The sequence below is a fragment of the Diabrotica virgifera genome, chromosome 8 (assembly GCF_917563875.1).
Source record: "Diabrotica virgifera virgifera chromosome 8, PGI_DIABVI_V3a".
Taxonomy (NCBI): Eukaryota; Metazoa; Arthropoda; class Insecta; order Coleoptera; family Chrysomelidae; genus Diabrotica; species Diabrotica virgifera.
Window position 1 is genome coordinate 207,822,469 of NC_065450.1, and position 19,981 is coordinate 207,842,449.

Here is a 19,981-nt window from a genome sequence, read left to right on the forward strand (position 1 = left end):
AAAAGACATTCGCTGCATAGAAGCTCTTTACTGGAATCAAACAGCTGTCGTCAAGGTGGATAATGAAACAACGCAAGCTCAAAAAATTCTCAGAGGTGTAAGACACGGATGCATTCTCTCCCTACTACTGTTCAATCTATATTCAGAAAGTACCTTCCAGGAAGCTCTTGAGGAATGCGAAAGCGGCATCAAAGTAAATGGTACCTGGGTCAATAATATACGATATGCGGATGATTCGGTCTTAATAGCAGACAATATAGAAGACCACCAAAACCTTCTTAATAAAATTGGAGAACACAGCGAGAACATGAGACTTAGCATCAACATAAAAAAGACGAAATTCCTTATAACCAGCCGTCAATTATGTCAACATCAAAATGCAAGACTAGCATAAATAACAAGCAAGATGTAGAGCGCGTAAGAAAATTTCAGTACCTGGGAACCTGGCTATGTGAGGACTGGATGTCGGATATGGAACTTAAATGTCGGATAGAAAGGGCCAGAAGTGCATTCAGACACGTCTTTACGAACTCTGACTTTGACCTGAACCTAAGACTAAGATTCACGAAATGCTATACAGTGATGAGCGTGCTAATAACCGGCAAAATAGCGCAAAAGATGGCAAACATATTAAATTTTGAGATAAAAAAAATAAAACTAGTAGAGTTGTTAAATTTAGCGATAGTAACATATAAATTGACATTATATTGATTGTTTCCCACCTTTAGACGTGTCAGAGGAGTATGTGAACTAAAACTGTCACTGTGACAGTGGCATTTCTCAAATTCGTTCGATACGTCTAAAGGTGGGAAACAATCAATATAATGTCAATGTTACTATCCCTAAATTTAACATCTCCACTAGGTTCATCTCTTTTTATCTCACAACTTAATGTTTTCCATCTTTTGCGTTATTTTGCAGGTTATTAGTGCGCTCATCACTGTATATGGTCGGTGCTCCTATATGGCATGGAAGGATGGACTTTAAAAATAGACACAATGAATAAGCTAGAGGCATTTGAGATGTGCATTTACCGCCGAATCCTTAAAGTTCCCTTGACCGCACGAATAACAACTGAAGAAATCCGGAGTAAAATTGGTACAGAACGACAACTGCTATACACAATTAAACAGAGAAAAACAGCATACCTGGGGCATCTAATTAGAAACGAAAGATACCAGTTTCTGCAAACCTCAATTGAAGGAAAGATCGAAGGAAGAAGGGGAGTGGGCAGGAAGAAAATGTCATGGCTCCGTAATGTCAAACAATGGACAGGACTAAAAAACATAGGAGACCTAATACATACTGCAAGGGATAGAGAAAAACGGTCAAACGTGATCGCGAACATCCATTAGTGGATTGCATAAGAAGAAGAATAATAAAATTCAGTTTACTTACGTTTTATATTTTTGTCTGTTTCTATTTTCTTTTTCTAAATTCTATTCAGTTTCTCTTCAACACTGTTATCAAGGTGTTTCTATGTATTTTTCCCTTTATTCCTGTTTTTGCTCAGCTTTCCTAATTTCTTTTATCATTTAGTATCAGGTTTATATGGGATTGAGCCACCATTGTTGGAGTACACGAAATGAAAATTACATTTCTTAATTAACTACTGTTTGACGTTTCGACTTCCACTCCGGAAATTGTCCTTAAAAACTTTTCTGATGACGACTACAAACATAATTCTAAATTAAACATGCTACAAGAAAACAGTTCCAGAACACTGTTCTTTTGTCATGCTTCTCAAACAGAGTCATCTATCTTTTTTATATTGTTCCATATTTTTTAAACATCTGATCCAGTACCATCAAACTCACTGTTTTACTTTTGCAGATCATAAGTTTTACAAAATTAATTATTGATGGATTCGACCGTTACTTGATGGAAGTTCATTTTATTTAACAATAAAACAATGAAAACGTTTGTTTTCTCAAAATTTATTAAAACTATGTGACTACAGCTGTTTCGGCAGAGTGCGTTTCTCAAGTGATTTAGTTTACTATGTGTTTGCCTATTTAAAGTCTTTAACTGAAGAGGTTGAAGAGTGGGGAGCTGTTTGTCTCGAGTTGGACATTCAGAATTATATCTGTATTTTTCAATTTATTAATTTCCATAGATTCTAATGCCTTTATTTTAAATATGCAGAATTTGAAACTGTTCATTAAAAGAATGATTATGATCTAGAAGGTGACGTGCGTATGTAGAAGTGTCTGTTTTTCTATTGTTGAAAGCCCTTTTGTGTTCTGCTATCCGTTTGTCAAAGGTACTGCCAGTTTGACCGATGTAAGTTTTCTGACAGTCACCACAAGTTCGTTTGTAAACACCACTCTATAGTTGTTTTCTCTTTTGGCACTTATTGTTCTTAATATATTTGCTTAAGTTGTTGTTAGTTCTGAAAGCTGGTGTTATTCCTTTCTTTTTTTATGTATCTGGCTATTTTTGTTGTTATCTTGCCAGTATATGTGATAGAGCAGAAGGTACTGGTGGTAGGGGAGCAAAGTATGCTAAATGTGCAGTCACTCGAGCGTTATGGGGACCTATTGGGTTGTGAAGAGTAGGTCCTAAAACCAAAAAAAGTTAAGTTAAGTTTTCCATTTTAGTGGGCGCTTGCCATGTTTTAATTTAATTTTACATTTCCAACAATCGTTTTTTCCGATTATAAAGCCATCTATGCATAATTCGAAAAAATGTTTCGAATAAAAGTTACTTATTTTTTCGTAAGGAATCCAAATCTGCAATAAAAAATGGGGGCTCCTATTTAAGATTTTAAAGTAACCCCCACCCCACCCCCGTGGGGGGTCGTGTTTGGTGCCATTCGATAGATTTTTCAAAAATAATAAATAAGTGTATTTGACAGTTTTTCGATCTGATGTTCATTTCGCGAAATATCGCGCGATTCGTATTTAAAATATTAAATTTACCCCCACCCTTCTCCGTGGGAAGTCGTGTTTGGTATCATTCGATAGATTTTTAAAAAATATTGAGCACATATTTTTTAGTTTTTTGATCTGTCATTCATTTCGCGAAATATTCGCTTATTTCTTGTGAAACTTTGGGACTCACCCATTTCCTTACGCCCGTCTCAAATCGTCAGATTTCTGAACTATTAACTCTTTTGCATGTACTTAACTTACCTTATCTTATATATTATATAGATAGATATAGATAGATGTTTTTTTCGGGCCCCCCTTAACGAACTCCCCTGCATTAAGAGCCAATATATGGTAGAGGTACATCTGCAGGGCACCAGGTTTCTCCCTATATGATAATCTGACGCGCTCGAGTAACTGCAAAAATCCCCGTTTGGTCTCCCCTACCATGGGTTCTTTCTGTGGTGGTGGATAGACTAATTTCAGGGCTTTCTTATGAAGTTTTTGGTTTAAAATTTTGTTAATTGTTTGTTCGTTATAGTCATTGTTTAGAACTGAACATCATTAAACAAATATCCGTAAATAATGACTATATCGAACAAACAATTAACAAAATTATAAACCAAAAACTCCATAAGAAAGCCCTGAAATTAGTCTATCCACCATCACAGAAAGAACCCAGTACCTTCTGCTCTATCACATATACTGGCAAGATAACATCAAAAATAGCCAGATACATAAAAAAAGAAAGGAATAACACCAGCTATCAGAACTAACAACAACTTAAGCAAATGCAACAATAAGATCCGAAAGAGAAAGCAACTACAGAGTGGTGTGTACAAACTAACTTGTGGTGACTGTCTGAAAACTTACATCGGTCAAACTGGCAGAAACTTTGACAAACGGATAGCAGAACACAAAAGGGCTTTCAACAATAGAAAAACAGACACTTCTACATACGCACTTCACCTTCTAGATCATAAACATTCTTTTAATGAACAGTTTCAAATTCTGCATATTCAAAATAAAGGCCTTAAGCTATCTTTATTAGAATTTATGGAAATTAATAAATTGAAAAATACAGATATAATTCTGAATGACTAACTGGAGACAAACCGCTCCCCACTCCTCAACCTCTTCAGTTAAAGACTTTAAATAGGCAAACACATAGTAAACTAAATCACTTATGGGTAAGTCTCTCGGTAGCCGCCGAAGAGACAAGACGTGCAGAGTGCGGACGAGCAGCAGTAGCAGCGCAACAAGTCGAGGAGAGGGAAGTGCTTTAGTGTAACGTACTTCTTAGTACGGCTGTGAATGTAAGCACAGCAACACTAGAGCGCTCGCTCTCGCTAGACGCGAAGACGTGGAAGCAGAGGCAAAAGCCAACCTCTTGGATGTGGTGAAACCCAGGAAGTTTGATTTCATTGAATTTTCTGAGACATTGCAAACAAGGGTTGGAAAGCAGAATAAGCAATAGCGGGCTCGACGTGAGCCCGCTACGGGATACTCTCTGTGCCTCCGATAGGAATGGGTACAGTTTAAAACACTGTACCTCGACACTGCAAGGTGTAGTTATTTAGAATACATCTTGCAGCCCCGGCCCCTAAGGTCAGAGAGTTGAGAAAATCAAGAGGATCCCGTACCTAGTTCTGTCTAGGTACGAGAACTACCGCGCTGTTGTGCAGGGAGCCAACCCTGAAGTCGATGTGGTGTCGGGCCAATCGGCTGAAAAAAAGGCTTCTTCTAAAAGTTAGGTTACCGCTCCCAACCAAAGATGACACGAGTCAGATCTCGGTCACCCCCCAGATCCAAGGCGCTTTCCCCGCCAAGATATGCAGACTCTAAAGAGTCCCTCCTGTTACAGCACCCTGAAGAGAGCAGCGATGACCACTCGAGCGACCAGGAAGATGGCAAAGACGGTTTTACGATCCAAAATCGTAGAATAAGAAAAAAGAAGAAGAAGTCAAAAGGCAAGGACTCCACGCAGAACGTCGAGACCACCGAGAACGTCACCGAAGCCACCCAGGAAGTCGAGGATTCCCAGAACATCGGGGCCACCCAGGAAGTCGAGGACATGGACGAAGACGTCCCAGGCGCCGAAGGCGGGGGCACTACCAAACGTCAGCGGTTTGAAGAGGATGCCGCCAGCGAAGACGAGCTGACAAGGGCCAATGCAGAAATCAACCGACTCAGAACCCTGATGAAAGAATTTGCAGCAAGCGTTGATGCAAACAACAAAAAATACGAAGAGGTGATCGCACAACAGAAGGCAGAGATCAAAGAGCTGAATACGGAGATTCGACGAATGAGCGAAAAGATGGATGCCAGATTCGACGAGTTGATAGCTCTCCAGAAACAACTCGCAAAGAAACCGGAGAAGAAAAACCCCGAAAAGACGGACAAAAAGCCACCAGTAGAGCAGCCTGCCACCAAAAAGATGACCACCGAGCAGACTCGACCACCCAGCCAGAAGGCTACCACCTCGACGAAGGAGGCGTCCACCCAACAGAGGAAAAAGAGAAAGGAAGAGTTTCCACCCCTGGTGACACACCTTCCACTAACCGACGAGGAAGACGCCGCATGGACGTCCAACCAAGAAAAAGCCATGAAACTAGCTCCCCAGGTACAGCTACCCCTCCCCGAGGAACCAGTGCCGTCCACGAGCACAGATAGGGACGCGCTTGCCGCTTCCAGTCAAACTGATACAGTGTCAATGGAAACAAACCAAGACGAAGAAGCCGTGTTACCTGAAAACCAGGTAACACCATACAGAAAACCGCCTGTAATTAAGTTACAGAGTGTCAGCGAGACAGGGGCTATTCTTACCATAGCCCAGGGCAAAGGCATCATCACCACAAACAAAATCTCCAGAAGTGGCAGAGAGACGCTCATCCAGGCTAAAAGCCCGGATGACTACAGAAAGATGACAAGGATAGTGGAGGAATATGCAGAAGCATACGCCGCCAAAGAGAAAAAGAGGCTACAATGGATAGCCTTTCCACTCGACGAAGACAGGAAACCAAAATTAGTGTTACGAGGATTGCCCACGATACCACCGAGAAGGCAATCCAAGAAGACATGGCAAACCAATATGGAATAACCTGCCACACAGCACGTAACATGTCTACGAGAGTAGGGAAAAGGAGGCCACTACCCATGTTTGTCATGACACTGGATCAGGAAGACGTGGAAAAAGCAAAGCGGGTAACGAACCTGTGCCACATGAAAGTTGTGGTAGAGGACCTACGCAAGGCAGCAGGACCGACGCAGTGCTTCAACTGCCAAGGGTACCATCACGCCCAGAACTCGTGTCACAAGGACCCGAGATGTGTGAAGTGCGGCGAAGAACACCACTCAAAGCAGTGCCAGAGAGACAGAGAAGTCAAGGCAACGTGTGCCAACTGCAATGGGAGCCACCCAGCCAACTACAGAGGATGTCCTAGGTGCCCAACCTGGGGGAGGCCGCCACCACAGAGGTCACAACAGCGACCACCACCAAACCGAAGACAGCAGGCAACCGGGGTATCCTACGCGCAAGCCACGCAGGGAAACCAACCAGCGCAGAACAACACACCGTCCAACCGACCAACCCTCCCAGACGAAGAGTACCTAGTCAGGATGGTCACAAACATCGTGACTAAGGTAGTACAAGAGGTGATAATCAGCACCAGGCAGGCACAGAACTAATGGCAGAGAGGGGATACTTGAGGATAGGCTCCTGGAACCCGGGCGGCATAACCACAAATCAGAACATACTAGATGAACTCGCCAACAGATACGAGATGGACATCGTAGCAATTCAGGAAACAAAACTGACCAACAACTTCAACCTAAAGTTTCCTGGATACGACGTATATAGGAACGACCTCACTAAAAGATCAGGAGGAACGGCCATCCTAGTAAAGAAGGGTATTAGACACACCAGTTACACTACTCCACCACTGGTCAACATGGAAGCCACAACAATAGAAGTTAACATGAGGCAAGGCGCAATAAGGATCACATCAGCCTACGTAAGACCACAAGACCCTTTAATGGACGATGACCTAGATGCGTTCCTAAACATCGCCGAACCATCCATCATAATAGGAGACCTGAATGCAAGATCCCCCAACTGGAACGACAGAGCTACGAACAGAAATGGACGACTACTAAACAGATACATAGAAAACAACGAAGACACAATGGCAATGGGCCCAGAAGAACCTACCCACTACCCAGGAAACGCACTTCCGACACACATCGACTTAGTTGTAGCCAAAAATCTAGGACTGCAATCAGAATTAATCACGCTGGACGAAGGATCAACTGACCACCACCCCATCCTACTAGAAATCGGAACATGGGAAGAGACAAACCCGCCAAAAAGAACAAAAAAGAAAATAAAGTGGACTAACTACAAAAGGTTAGTAAGTGAAGGAATAAACATAGTGCCAGTAATAAACAATCCAGAAGAAATAGAAGGAAAAGTCCTAGAGTTCGAAAATATCATCCAAGAGGCAATTAGAAACAGCACAACAGAGGAAGATGTCGAGATATTCATGGGAAGGTTCAAAGACATACCACAAGAAACACAAGAGTTGATAAGGGAAAAAAATAGAGCAAAGAAAACAGCAAGAAGAACAAGAAACAGATAGATAAATCCTGGGCAAATATTTTAAATAGGGAGGTCCAAACGGCCCTAAAACTCCACCGTAGCGAAAAATGGGACAACGTCGTACAAGAGATGGAAGAACAAGACCCAAACATGAGAAATGTCTGGAAGCTCCAGAAAATGCTGAGAAGCGACAGGAAACCCATCCCCCCACTACATGGAAGATACGGCATGGTATACACCATAGAAGACAAAGCAGAGGCGATGAGGACTACACTCGAAGATGAATGCAGACTGAACTTCCACCAAGACGAAGACGACGACTTCCTGGAAGAAGTCGAAGAACAAGAAGAAGGACCAGAAGACCCAGAGGACTTCATCCCCCCAACATCACCGGAAGAAATCAATGAACATATCAAAAATAGTTCACCGAGAAAAGAGCCTGGCCTCGACGAAATAACCAACAGAGCCCTAAAATATTTGCCCAGAAAAGCTATAGTGTATTTCACAAATATTATAAACGCAATATTAAGATTCAAGACATTCCCAAACAGATGGAAAGAGGCCCGTGTCATCATGATTCCAAAACCTGGCAAGAATCACACATTCCCACAGAACTACAGGCCAATCAGCTTACTTCCAGCGATCAGCAAGATAGTGGAAAGAATCATCCTCAGCAGACTGCAAGCGGAAACAACCCGACTAAATATCATCCCAGAGGCTCAATTCGGATTTAGAGCAGAGCACTCCAGCGAACTACAAGTCCTCAGGCTAACCGAGTACATAGCAGCCGGTTTCAATGATAAGCAGTACACTGGAGCAGCGTTCCTGGATGTAAGCAAGGCATTCGACAGAGTCTGGCACAAGGGGCTCCTATTCAAAATGCGGGATTACGGGTACAGCGGAGCGATGACGAGGCTAATCTCGTCGTACTTGGGCGGCCGGAGGTTCAGGATTCGGATAGGACAAGTCCTGTCCGAACTCGGAATCCCGGAGGCTGGAGTACCACAGGGAGCGGTCCTGTCACCCCTGCTGTACACGATATACACCGCAGATGTACCTAGAACACCAGGTACCCTCATGAGCCTCTACGCCGACGATACAGCAATAGCGGCCAAGCATAGAAACGCAGATATAGCAGTGACCAACCTACAAACTGCACTAGAAGAAATTGAAGCATGGTGTATCAAATGGAAGATAGCCATAAATTCAGAGAAAACACAAGCGGTTCTATACAAGAAAGGGAGACAGCAGCCAGAGGAACAATTGAGGGTGCAGAACAGGCCCATCGAGTGGAAAAACGAAGCCAAATACCTAGGAGTCATTATGGATAAAGGATTAACCTTCCAAAAACACGTAGAAGCCACAGTCCAGAAGGCCAACATAGCAAGAGCGAATCTAAGAGGACTCACAGGCAGAAAAAGTAAACTAACACTCAAAACAAGGTTAAGATTGATAAATAGTATAATCCTACCGGTATTAACTTATGCGTCTCTCGCATGGGGACACGTATGTAATACACACAAGAAGAAGATCCAAGCAGTCCATAACAACAGCTTGAGGAAGGCCGTCAGAGTCCCAAGATATGTAGCTGAAAGATTCCTGTTCAGAGAACTCCAACAGGTGAGAGTCACAGAAACCATGACAGACAAGGCAAGGGTCAAATTCGCAGAGTTAGAACATCACCCAAATTACATACTGCGAGAGACGCTAAGATACGACGAGTTCCACCGATGGAAGCACAGACGCCCGAAACAACAAATTATAGGATAAACTAAAAGTGATAAGTGATAGTAGTGTGTTCGTAGCTCGAAACAAGTGCCGAAGATAGCGTTACCCACGAAGTCCAAGTACCACGACCACCTCCAAGGTAAGCAAATATTAGAAAATTAGAAGGGCCTTAAGCCCCCAAAAAAATTTATATAAAATAAAAAATGGCGAAAGCCCCCCAAAAAATTAAAAAAACCAAAAACACAAAAAAATTAGAGCATCGAGTCATCGGGCGGGGCCCAGCAGGGCCCAACAGGGCTCAGTGGGGCTCGGCACGATGACTCGGGGCCCAAGCAAGCAATTTTTAGTACCGCGGATAAGTTATTAAGAAGATAAAGGCATAGAGCGCATCACGCTGGGCCTAGTTTTTTGCATTCGATTAGGGTACCACAGTGGAATCTTATTACCCAGGGTTCCATTGTGAAGAGCATTTGGCTACGATAGTTGTGCCCCCATCGCGCATCAGCGTGCTATGGGGGGGAAAGGGATGGCCTGGGGCATTGGAGCGAGGTGGGGTGATCCCTGTATAACTCGGGTCAAAACACCTCGCCCCAATGACTTGTTACACCCGAATGTACTCCTTCGAGAGGGTGAACAAATCCCACAGGTCGGGTTAAATCAAATTGCTTGCTGCTTGCAACTAAATCACTTGAGAAAGGCACTCTGCCGAAACAGCTGTAGTCACATAGTTATAATAAATTTTGTGGAAGTATAGAAAACAAACGTTGCAGTGTTTTATTGTTAGATAAAATTCATTATTTTCAGGGTCTCCTAAACGATATCAATCTTGAACACATCGCCAAAAACTACCTTAGCAAGACCAAGTATCAGAAAATTGTAGCCCGTATTAATATAGACAACACTACGATCTTCACAAGCGAACTGGTGACCCCAGTGGTTGTCGTGAAAGGGCTAATTAACGACATAAAACTGGATCAGTTTCTGAACTCCAGACTCCTACACAGACCTCAGTTGCTCGAAGAGTTGGTTTATATCGAAGAAGTAACAACAAATCGTGAGTATATTCTCAGTTAAAACTTATTGTGCTTATTGCATTTAAAAACTATCAATGTTAATATCTTCATTGAATTAGTTGTATAGAATTTCCCGTACAATGTTTTTTGGATATTCACGTTAAATTAATTATTAAAATAGAAGCTTAGAAATATAGGGGAGTCAATGTATATAGAAAACTGGCATTTTTTCGTAAAAAATCAAACAAGCTTATATTTTTCTAAGACTGTTGTTGTTAGTTTATATATATTTTAAAGTAAAAAGCTCTATTAACAGCTATAGTCACTAATTTTTTATTAATTGTTTAAACAATAAAAATTCTTTTGTATAAATAATTTTAAAAATATAGGTGAATTCATCATTTTATTTTGACCAAAAATGTTTCTGTTTTGTTTTTGATTGTGCTCAATCCGAATCTGACAGTACAATTGAAAAATTAAAAAAATTTTTAGATCTTATATAGTACGTACTTAGGTATACGTAACTTGAAACCATATGGGAAAATTTTTTATTATCAATTTTACGAAAAAAAGTTATTCTTGTGTCACACTTTCCGCCCACTGTACTTATGCACATAATTTTTTTATGTGATTTTTTTAAAGATAGCTTTACTGTTCTTCTTTTATTTCCAATTTGTAAAATTGAATTAGATTAATTAGTTAAAAAGTTATGTTCAATAAACTCAACCGAGCAGCTCTCCGAACGATACCATACTTTAGTGTTTCACCCAAAGTTGGGTATTGGAGTACTTAACAAACCCCTTAAAATTTAAGACCGATCCATTAATTAGTTTAAGAGTTATTCTAATTGTATATCACAGAGACCTTTATTTTACAATAACATAAAATGAAGATAGGGCAATTCTGCGTATGCCAAATGAAAGTAGAAAGCTGAGCAAAATGTACTAAAAAAAGATAAAAAAATTATCTAATATAGTCAAAAATTCTAAAATAAACAAAAAAATTATCTAATATGTAAAATTTTGTAGTTTAAAAACATTTAGAATAACTTTAAAAATATTGTCCGTACAAAAAACCATTTTACATATTAGAAAAGCTGGTATTTTATACGAATTTTTAAAAATGTAGTTAACTTGGTGACTAGTCGTGGTAAGTGAAGGGGGAGCTGGAAGCCGACAAATGTACGAGTTTAAGAACTAAAAAAGGCAACTTAAAACTACTATGTATCATTTTCTATATCTCGGGTTCTACTGAATATATTTTAATCGTTCTTTTTTTAATTTGTACGTAATTTTTCTGTATATTACAAATATGCAATTTGTCTAAACATTTATTAATTAATAAACAGTCTAATTTGTTTAAACAATTTTTGAAAAAATAATTTTTTCCCAAAAATCTATGGTTTTAATCATACTATCATTATTAATCATAGAAAAAGTTAAGGTATACTTTAATAAATAAATTAACTTCAATAAATACTTATCTAATAAAAATAATTTATTTATTAAAGTGTACTTTAACTTTTTCTATGATCATTAATGATACTATGATTAAAAAAATAGATTTTTGTAAAAAAAATATTTTTTCAAGAATTGTTTAAACAAATTAGACTGTTTATTAATTAATAAATTTATAAACAAATTGCATATTTGTAATGTACGTAGAAATTATATACAAATTAAAAAAGAAAGATCAAAATTCATTGAGTTGATCCGGAGATACAGAAAATTGTATTAGTTTGAAATTGCTTTTTCGGTATTTTAACTCGGTGGATTTGTAGCTTCTCTCTAGTAATCGTTTGAACTACATTTTTGAAAAATCGTAGAGGGTGCTGTGAAGGTACAATGTTTGTGCAAATTTAAAAAAAAATACAAATCCCATTCTTTAAAATGGCATTAATGAGATTCCTTAATTATTATAAACAAATTATATCGAATTAAAAAAAAATAGCTAACTATGTCCCAAATGATCCCAGGTTAAATTTTTTTATTTGAAAATTCGTGTTAAAATACAAGCTTTTCGAATATATAAAAATATTGTTTATACGGACACTATTTTTAAATATATTCTAAACGTTTATAAACTACAAAATTTCAAAAATTTGGCATTAGGATTTTTGACTATATTAATTAATTTTTTTATCTTTTTTTAATACATTTTTATACTATCACTCTTCTACTTTCATTTGGCATACTCAGAATTGCCCTATCTTCATTATTTTCTGTCTTATGTTATTGCAAAATAAAGGTCTCTGGGCACTCAAAAAAATTTAGTTCGTATTATTGATTAACAGTGATTACTGAATAGTATTTCGTTGTCACAACAATTTAATTTGTTGTTTCAACGACCTTTTAGACATTGACGAATGTATTTGGTTATCGTCACAATGATTGAATAATTATTGTGAGAATAACTAGAGTACATTAATCAATAACACTCAATTTATTCAGCCAATAACTTAGTTTCAAATATTTAATAAATACTGTTAATTCTGGCAGCAACTCACGTTCTTGATTTCGTAGATGACAAGCAATTACCTTGGTTTATCGTGACAACGTACAGATTTCATTAAAACAATGTACAAATGTTGTTAATATAGAGTAATATATGATTATTGAATAGATGTAAATTGATTGTTGTGACAACGAATGCATTAATCAATCTACTACTGCATTTAATACCCACAATCAATGCGTTCATTGTGACAATAATCGTAATTGTTGGGACAATAAATGTTTTGCTTGACCATTTGAAAGCTAACGGCTTTTCCTTATCGTGATACCCCTAGCTTCTCTGTGTTACCGAAGTGCCGAATAATAATTGCATTTCGTTTTCAAGTGTAGTCCGTAGTAGAAGGAAGTTTTTGTGTGTCTATTATCGTGAAGTTTCGGTCGAATTCCTTTTAAATGTATTCATTTTTTTCGAATCCTGAGAAAACTAATTATTATTTTTGAAAATTTAAATGCAAAATAAAATATTACATTATTATCGAGGGTCTGAAGTCCCTGAGAACCTCTATAATGATTATTTTAATAAGTCACAGGGGTGAAAAAGAGAAAATTTAGTATGATTTTTAATTTCAAATAGGCATACAATTCAACAGAAACTTTTTGTTTATTCTAAGGGACTTTCTGCCCTCGGTAATAATGTTATATTTTATTCTGCGTTTAAAATTTTCAAAAATACTTATTAGTTTTCTCAGAATTCCAAAAAAAATGAATGCGTTTAAAAGGAATTCGATCGAAATTTTGCACCTACGCTCTCAAAAAGGATTAAAGTGTTATACATTTTTGGAATCACTATTTCAAACGCTTTTAAATAAGCTGTCACATGACGTACTTTCCCATTTAAAAAATCAAAGTTACGCCGCGCCTGTCACCTGAAGAGGAATCATGTAAAGTTCGAAACATTGATGTTATAATATACTTTAATTATTTTAAAAATCGACCTGTCCGAGCGTTTTGTTTATGTGCTAAAACTAAATAAGTGAATAAGGGGGGGGGGTGTAACACTTATTCCAGTACACTGTATAAGTGAAATCATATGAAAAATCACACAGTGTAAAGTCCTTTAGGTTAAGGACAAAAAAGGGGGATTTAAAAAATTATTAATTAATTAATTAATATCATACATTGGGCTATTGCATTCAGTAATTATTAATATAAAATACGTTCATAGTAGGAATGAACGAAACTGATTGTAAGAATGAATAGAATTGCTTGTAAGAAAAACCGTATTTATTGTGGGAATGAACGGAATTAATTGTAACAATAAACGGAAATAATTGTAGAAATAAACGAAATGCGTTAGGAGAAATAACACTGTTATTGACACAACGAATAGTCTTCGTCGGTCAATTAACGACGTTGTTGTTTCAATAAATAGTGTTCGTTGACTCAGTGAACAGAGTTCGTAATATGAATAAATAGTGTTCGTTGACTCAGTGAACAGAGTTCGTAATACCAATAAAGTGATATTATGGTATACATAATGAATGTTCATCCATTCAATAAACGTAATACATTGGCTCAACTAACGAAAATAATGAATTGATGAACATCGTTTTGTTGTCCCAATAAAACCAAGAATTGGACAAATTTTAAGTATTGCGTTTGTTGTCTGAATTAACATTTTTATTGATATTACGTACCTTTTTCGTTGAGTGGGATAAACAAATAGAATAACTCTTAAACTAATTAATGGATCGATCTCAAAGTTTAAGGGTTTGTTAAGTACCCCAATACCCAACTTTGGGTGAAACACTAAAGTTCTAAGGTAGTTTTAGTAAAAGTTATTAACAAATAACGATTTTCACTTATTTTGCAGTTTGCGTAGCAACAAATTAACTCTTTAACTTTCAAAAATCGGTATTTTGAAAGGTTTTCAATGTTCTAAAAAATTAAATTTTGTAATTTTATGCCAACTATTTAGCTTTTGAATGGGGCGCAAAAAATCGAAAAAATCACGACTTTTGCACTAAATTGTTAATAGTTAAAAAACGGACGCGAACTCTAGGCAGGAAACAGGTAGGTTTTCTTCCTATAGGTCTACAATAACTAAAAATGTAGTCAGCTACCTGGATCTTTGAGTGTCCCGAGAAAATCCTTACTTCTCTGGACTAATACATCTTCTTTCTTTAGACTTCTTGATTTGAATGTGTCTTTACTTGTTTTATTATTCAGCCCTTGATTTGCCGTTTTATATAAACTTATTTTTTTAAGATGTAAGTATACAGAAAATAGACGGTTTGTATCTACACAAAGAGTTTAAGTAACTAGTTTATGACCAGTTATAATAATATATGTAGAGAAAACAATAACTTTTATATAACATGAACTTTTTTAGTAGTCTCGAATGATTTCTATCTCGGCCAATCTCGACCCAACTAAAATTCCCTCGCTAGTCGCCTACTAAAACAAAAATAAAGTAAAACTGAGAAGGAGCTGAAACAAATTGCAAAGTTTTACAATAACGGTTAGCACAATGTATATTCGGATTGTCTATCGACCTATTCTTATAGATGTTATATAGCGAACTCCTCCGGAAGTGAGTTAAAGTTTTGCTCATAAAAGTTATTTTCTGACAATATGAGGTGATTGTTTATATTATGCAGTCTGGGAATTGAGTCGGAAACGGGTTTATCGGGGTTGGATTTGGTAAATGGTCTAGTTTATTAGCCGAATTGGGCTCTTAACAAACAACGACAAATATTGGATACGTGAAAAAAGAAGGTTGCAAGTATAAAGATAGAGGATTTATGAAAACAAAATAGTGTCTAGAACAGATAGAAAAAAAAAACACTGATTTTGGTCTAGAAGTCCCGGCATGGTTTTCAGTACCATGGTTTCAAGGCATGGTCCCCGCATGGTTTCAAGAATTGATTAGGCCTGTTAGAATTCAAATATAATCTGCTTCAACCAGAAACTCGGCCGTCTTGAACAAAATATAGTTTATAATCCATATATCTTGAATGAAAAACGCAAAAATGAACCCAGTATGATTTACTAAAATATTTTTTTCTACGGCCTGCTAAAACAGCCACTTTCCCGTGCGCATTTTGTTCCAGAAAGTTGCACTTTCCCGCACCAGTGCGGGAAAGTAAATTTTCTCGCACCGTGGGAAAGTAGAATACCTTGTAATATGGCTTTAAAATAATATATTATAATACATCCAAGAAAATAATATTTAGATATTATATACTAATTTATTTCAAATTTATGTTATTATGTTCATGTTTTAATGAAATTAACGCGATTATTTCATTCATAGGAGAATCTGACCAATAGAAAGCTACAGAAATCTGAATTAAATCGATAATTTTTGATAATCTCCCGTCGTTAAGTATATTACGTCAGATGCCCTTAGTTGCTACGAAAAAATACATTCAGTGACATTAATGACAATTAATGTTTTAAGAATTATAAAAGTGATGACTTTCAATCGTCAAATATTTATAAAAACTGTGTGTTTAATGGTACTTACATAAATAAATTACAATAAAATTTTGGTTTTGAACAGTTTTATTCATGAAATAATCGCAACAAATTGCACTCGACCTCTGAAATTAATATAGAATTTTTGCTCTCGTGACACTTTCGACATAATTTCACTCGCCTTCGTCTCGTGAAATTAAAACTGTCAAAGTGTCACTCAGGAAAAATTCAATAATTTCAGAGCTCTTGTGCAATTACTACTGATAATTCGATGAAATAAAATTATTTTGACATAATGTTTAAAAGTCAAATCAATAGACAATAAAAATAAGTATGTTCGCGGAGACAGTCCCTGACAGTCGCATGCGCACTTTATTTCCATATCATATTTATTTATGTATTATCGTTGATTGATAGATATACCAGTATATTAATATCTAGTTAATAATTAATTAATAATATTAATTAATAGTAAATATACCTTGTATATTTATCTACAGTCGGAAAAATGAAAGAATACCCATGAACGATCACATCAATCACTTATTTTGTATTTGCTGTCTTTTTCTATAAATAACAAACGTTTGTTATAGAAAAAGACAGCAAAGACAAAATCAGTGATTGATGTGATCGTTCATGGGTATTCTTTCATTTTTCCGACTGTATCAACGGTATTACATATTAAATTTATATTATGTTAAAGTCCGCATGCTCTACTTGTCGTGTACTAGTCAGGGACTGTCTCTTGGTTTTGAAGCGGCGTCATGGTAACCAATTTTATTGAAAGTTTGGTTTTGACAACCTTTTCAAAGAACGTATTCGTTTGTGTATTTTCACTCCTAAATAAAAATTAATAAAACTCTATTTGTTGTGGCTTCTTTCCAAACGTACGGCCCTAGAAAAAATATTGTTCCTAACTCACGCGGAAAGTGTCTTTCCCGGACCAGTACCGGAAAGTAAAATTTCCTGCAGTAAATTTTACTTTTAATATTTGACTGATTTTAAAATATAACTTTTGCTTTATAATTTCATTTTGTTGTAAATTTATTTTCCTATTGTCTATCGAGTCTATCCTTCTCCTCAAAGGCAGCTAGCAAAAAATACTTTGAAGCCACGTTTGTTCATTTTTTATTAGTAAAAGAGCCCTGAGATATCATATTAATTTCGTTAATTGATTTCTTTAATTTGATTTTAATTTTATTTAATTTCTGACATTTGAGCAAACCACAACAATACATATTATAATGCATGCAATAAACTAATATTTAGTAAACAAAATAATTAAAGAATAGTATTTTACACATATTTTAGTAGTGGTAGGGGAGCAAAGTATGCTAAATGTGCAGTCACTCGAGCGCTTTGGGTTGTGAAGAGTAGATCCTAAAACCAAAAAAGAATGTGTGTGTGTACTTTGTACGCACGTAAGAAGTTATACTTCTATTATATGATTATAAACGAAATTAATATACTTTTTATTTATATTTTATTTAAATATTAAACTAATTTATACTTACTACTTCTCAAACATTTTTATTAAAACAGTGCCAAAAATTAAAATAATAAAAGAATAAAACACACACAAACACATTCTAAATGCCACAAATGATTTCTGAACATTCATTGTCGGACAATTTTTTAACTAAATACGTATTTTCTGAAAATAAAATTATATAATAAATATACTTACAATCATAAAATGTATAAAAAAAATAAAAGTTTCTATTGGGATTCGAACCAACTTATCAGCGCGGTTCGTATTGGCGTTGTATTGGGGTTCATTCGCATTAAACGCTTCGCCACGGAGACAACGTGTCGTTATGTGCGAAGATCGACTAACTCGACGGATTAAACTTTTGACAGTTTTGAATTACATAAATCAAATTATTTTGATTTTGAATTGAAATGATTTAGAATTGAAAAAATACAACAAAACATAGAGTAAGAAAACAATATATTAGGTGAATATTGATAGAAATTTTGATGGTAATCAAATTAGGTATGTAAATAAAAGTATTACATACTATGTATTTTGGTAGGTTCAAATAGGTAGGTACCTATGATACATTTACAATCATTACGTACCTGTTGCTTTAAAAACTATTTAAAAGTCACTACAATTATATATAAACTTTTTTGTTTCTGTCCTCACAACAATAAAACTAATATATTATACATTTGTTTACCTTCATATTGAACAATTATTTATTATTGACAGATCATTTCAACACCCAATCAGAGCCCGTATAACGACTAATACCATACTGTCGGTGTGCACATGCGCGCAGCTCAATATAAATTCACCCTCAATCTCAATCGCGCCTAAAGAAGTATAACTTCAAAAAAGTTAAGTAAAGTTTGCCATTTTAGTGGGACTTTCCACCTTCTAATTTAATTTTCCATTTCCAACAATGTTTTTTTTAGATTATAGCGACCTCTATCCATAATTCGAAAAAATGTCTCGAATAAAAGTTACTTATTTTTACGTAAGGAATCCAAATCTGCAATAAAAAATGGGGACTCCCATTTAAGATTTTAAAGTAATTCTCTACCCCACCTCCGTGGGGGGTCGTGTTTGGTGCCGTTCGATAGATTTGTCAAAAATATTGAATAAGTGAATTTTTCAGTTTTTCGATCTGATGTTCATTTCGCGGGATTCGTATTTAAAATATTAAATTTACCCCCACCCCTCTCTGTGGGAAGTCGTGTTTGGTATGATTCGATAGATTTTTTGAAAAATATTGAGCACGTATTTTTTAGTTTTTCGATGTGTCATTCATTTCGCGAAATATTCGCTTTTTTTGTGAAACTTTGGGACCCACCCATTTCCTTACGCCCCGCTAAAATCGTCAGATTTTTGAAGTATACACTGTTTTGCATTTACTTAACTTACCTTATCTTAATCTGACGATTTCGAGTTTTTCTAAGGATATATTTTTTTTCGCCCCCCCCCTTAACGAACTCACCTGCATTAAGAGCCAATATATATGGTAGAGGTTCATTTTCAGGGTACAAGGTTTCTCCCCATGTAATAATCTGACGCGCTCGAGTAACTGCAAAAATCCCCGCTTGGGCAACCATAGATATAAATGTAGTTTTTAAACGCTTTTATTTAGTTCAATTGTTTGCGTCAAATCTTTAGACGTTAATTTGCCTGCCTTTTCTTCAATGGAAATGAATGAAATTTTGCAGACATATGGATTCGCGGGAACGATACACGAATAGTCTATCAAATTTTTTTTATATATTTATGAATTGTTTAAATAAAAAAAAAACGATTTTAATGGAAAATGCTTAAATTCTCTTGTTTTTTATAATGTAGAAACTTGAAACTTTTACAGATTGTAGCTAATTATATAAACTATACATAATTTCACTTTTTAAGTTATTTGTTTACGTTATGCTTCATATATAAACAATAAAGTTTCAAATTTATCCGGTTTCTGTCCGATTTCAGCGAAAAAAAGTTATGGCACCGCAGAGGGACGAATGCTGGCCTTAGTATTTTCGTGGGCTTCGACTGTCCATAAAACGCAAGGTTCGACTGTTGACTACGCTGCGCTGTCGTGAACTTGGGCCCGAAAGTGTTTGCGTAAGGACAGGCTTAAAAGCCTGCATTGAGCCTGCAAAGCTTACGATTCATTGAGCCGAGTGCGATCATTAAGGTACTTATCCATACAAGGGTGAACCCCGCTCGGTGTAGCTGCTCAAATGGATACAGCATGCGCTCCCTTAAATATAAACCGCAAACCGGTTGAAACGAAGAGTGTACGCGTCAAGCGGCGATCACCGACGTTTCCACTTTTAAGTGGAGCTACTACACCGAGCGAGGTTTACCCTTGT

The 19,981-nt window shown here is 36.5% G+C and overlaps 2 protein-coding genes across 3 annotated transcripts in view; one reads left to right on the top strand and one right to left on the bottom strand.

Annotated features, from left to right (window-relative positions):
* LOC114331049 (uncharacterized) overlaps positions 1 to 19,981 on the top strand; it is a 527,814-nt gene that overhangs the window by 329,825 nt on the left and 178,008 nt on the right. The window contains exon 17 of the mRNA XM_050659330.1: positions 10,000 to 10,249. Within this exon, the coding sequence (XP_050515287.1) occupies positions 10,000 to 10,249 (250 nt within the window). The remainder of the gene's footprint in view (positions 1 to 9,999; positions 10,250 to 19,981) is intronic.
* The window catches only part of LOC114331039 (RWD domain-containing protein 2A), a 515,824-nt gene that overhangs the window by 307,576 nt on the left and 188,267 nt on the right, over positions 1 to 19,981 (bottom strand). The window lies entirely within an intron of this gene.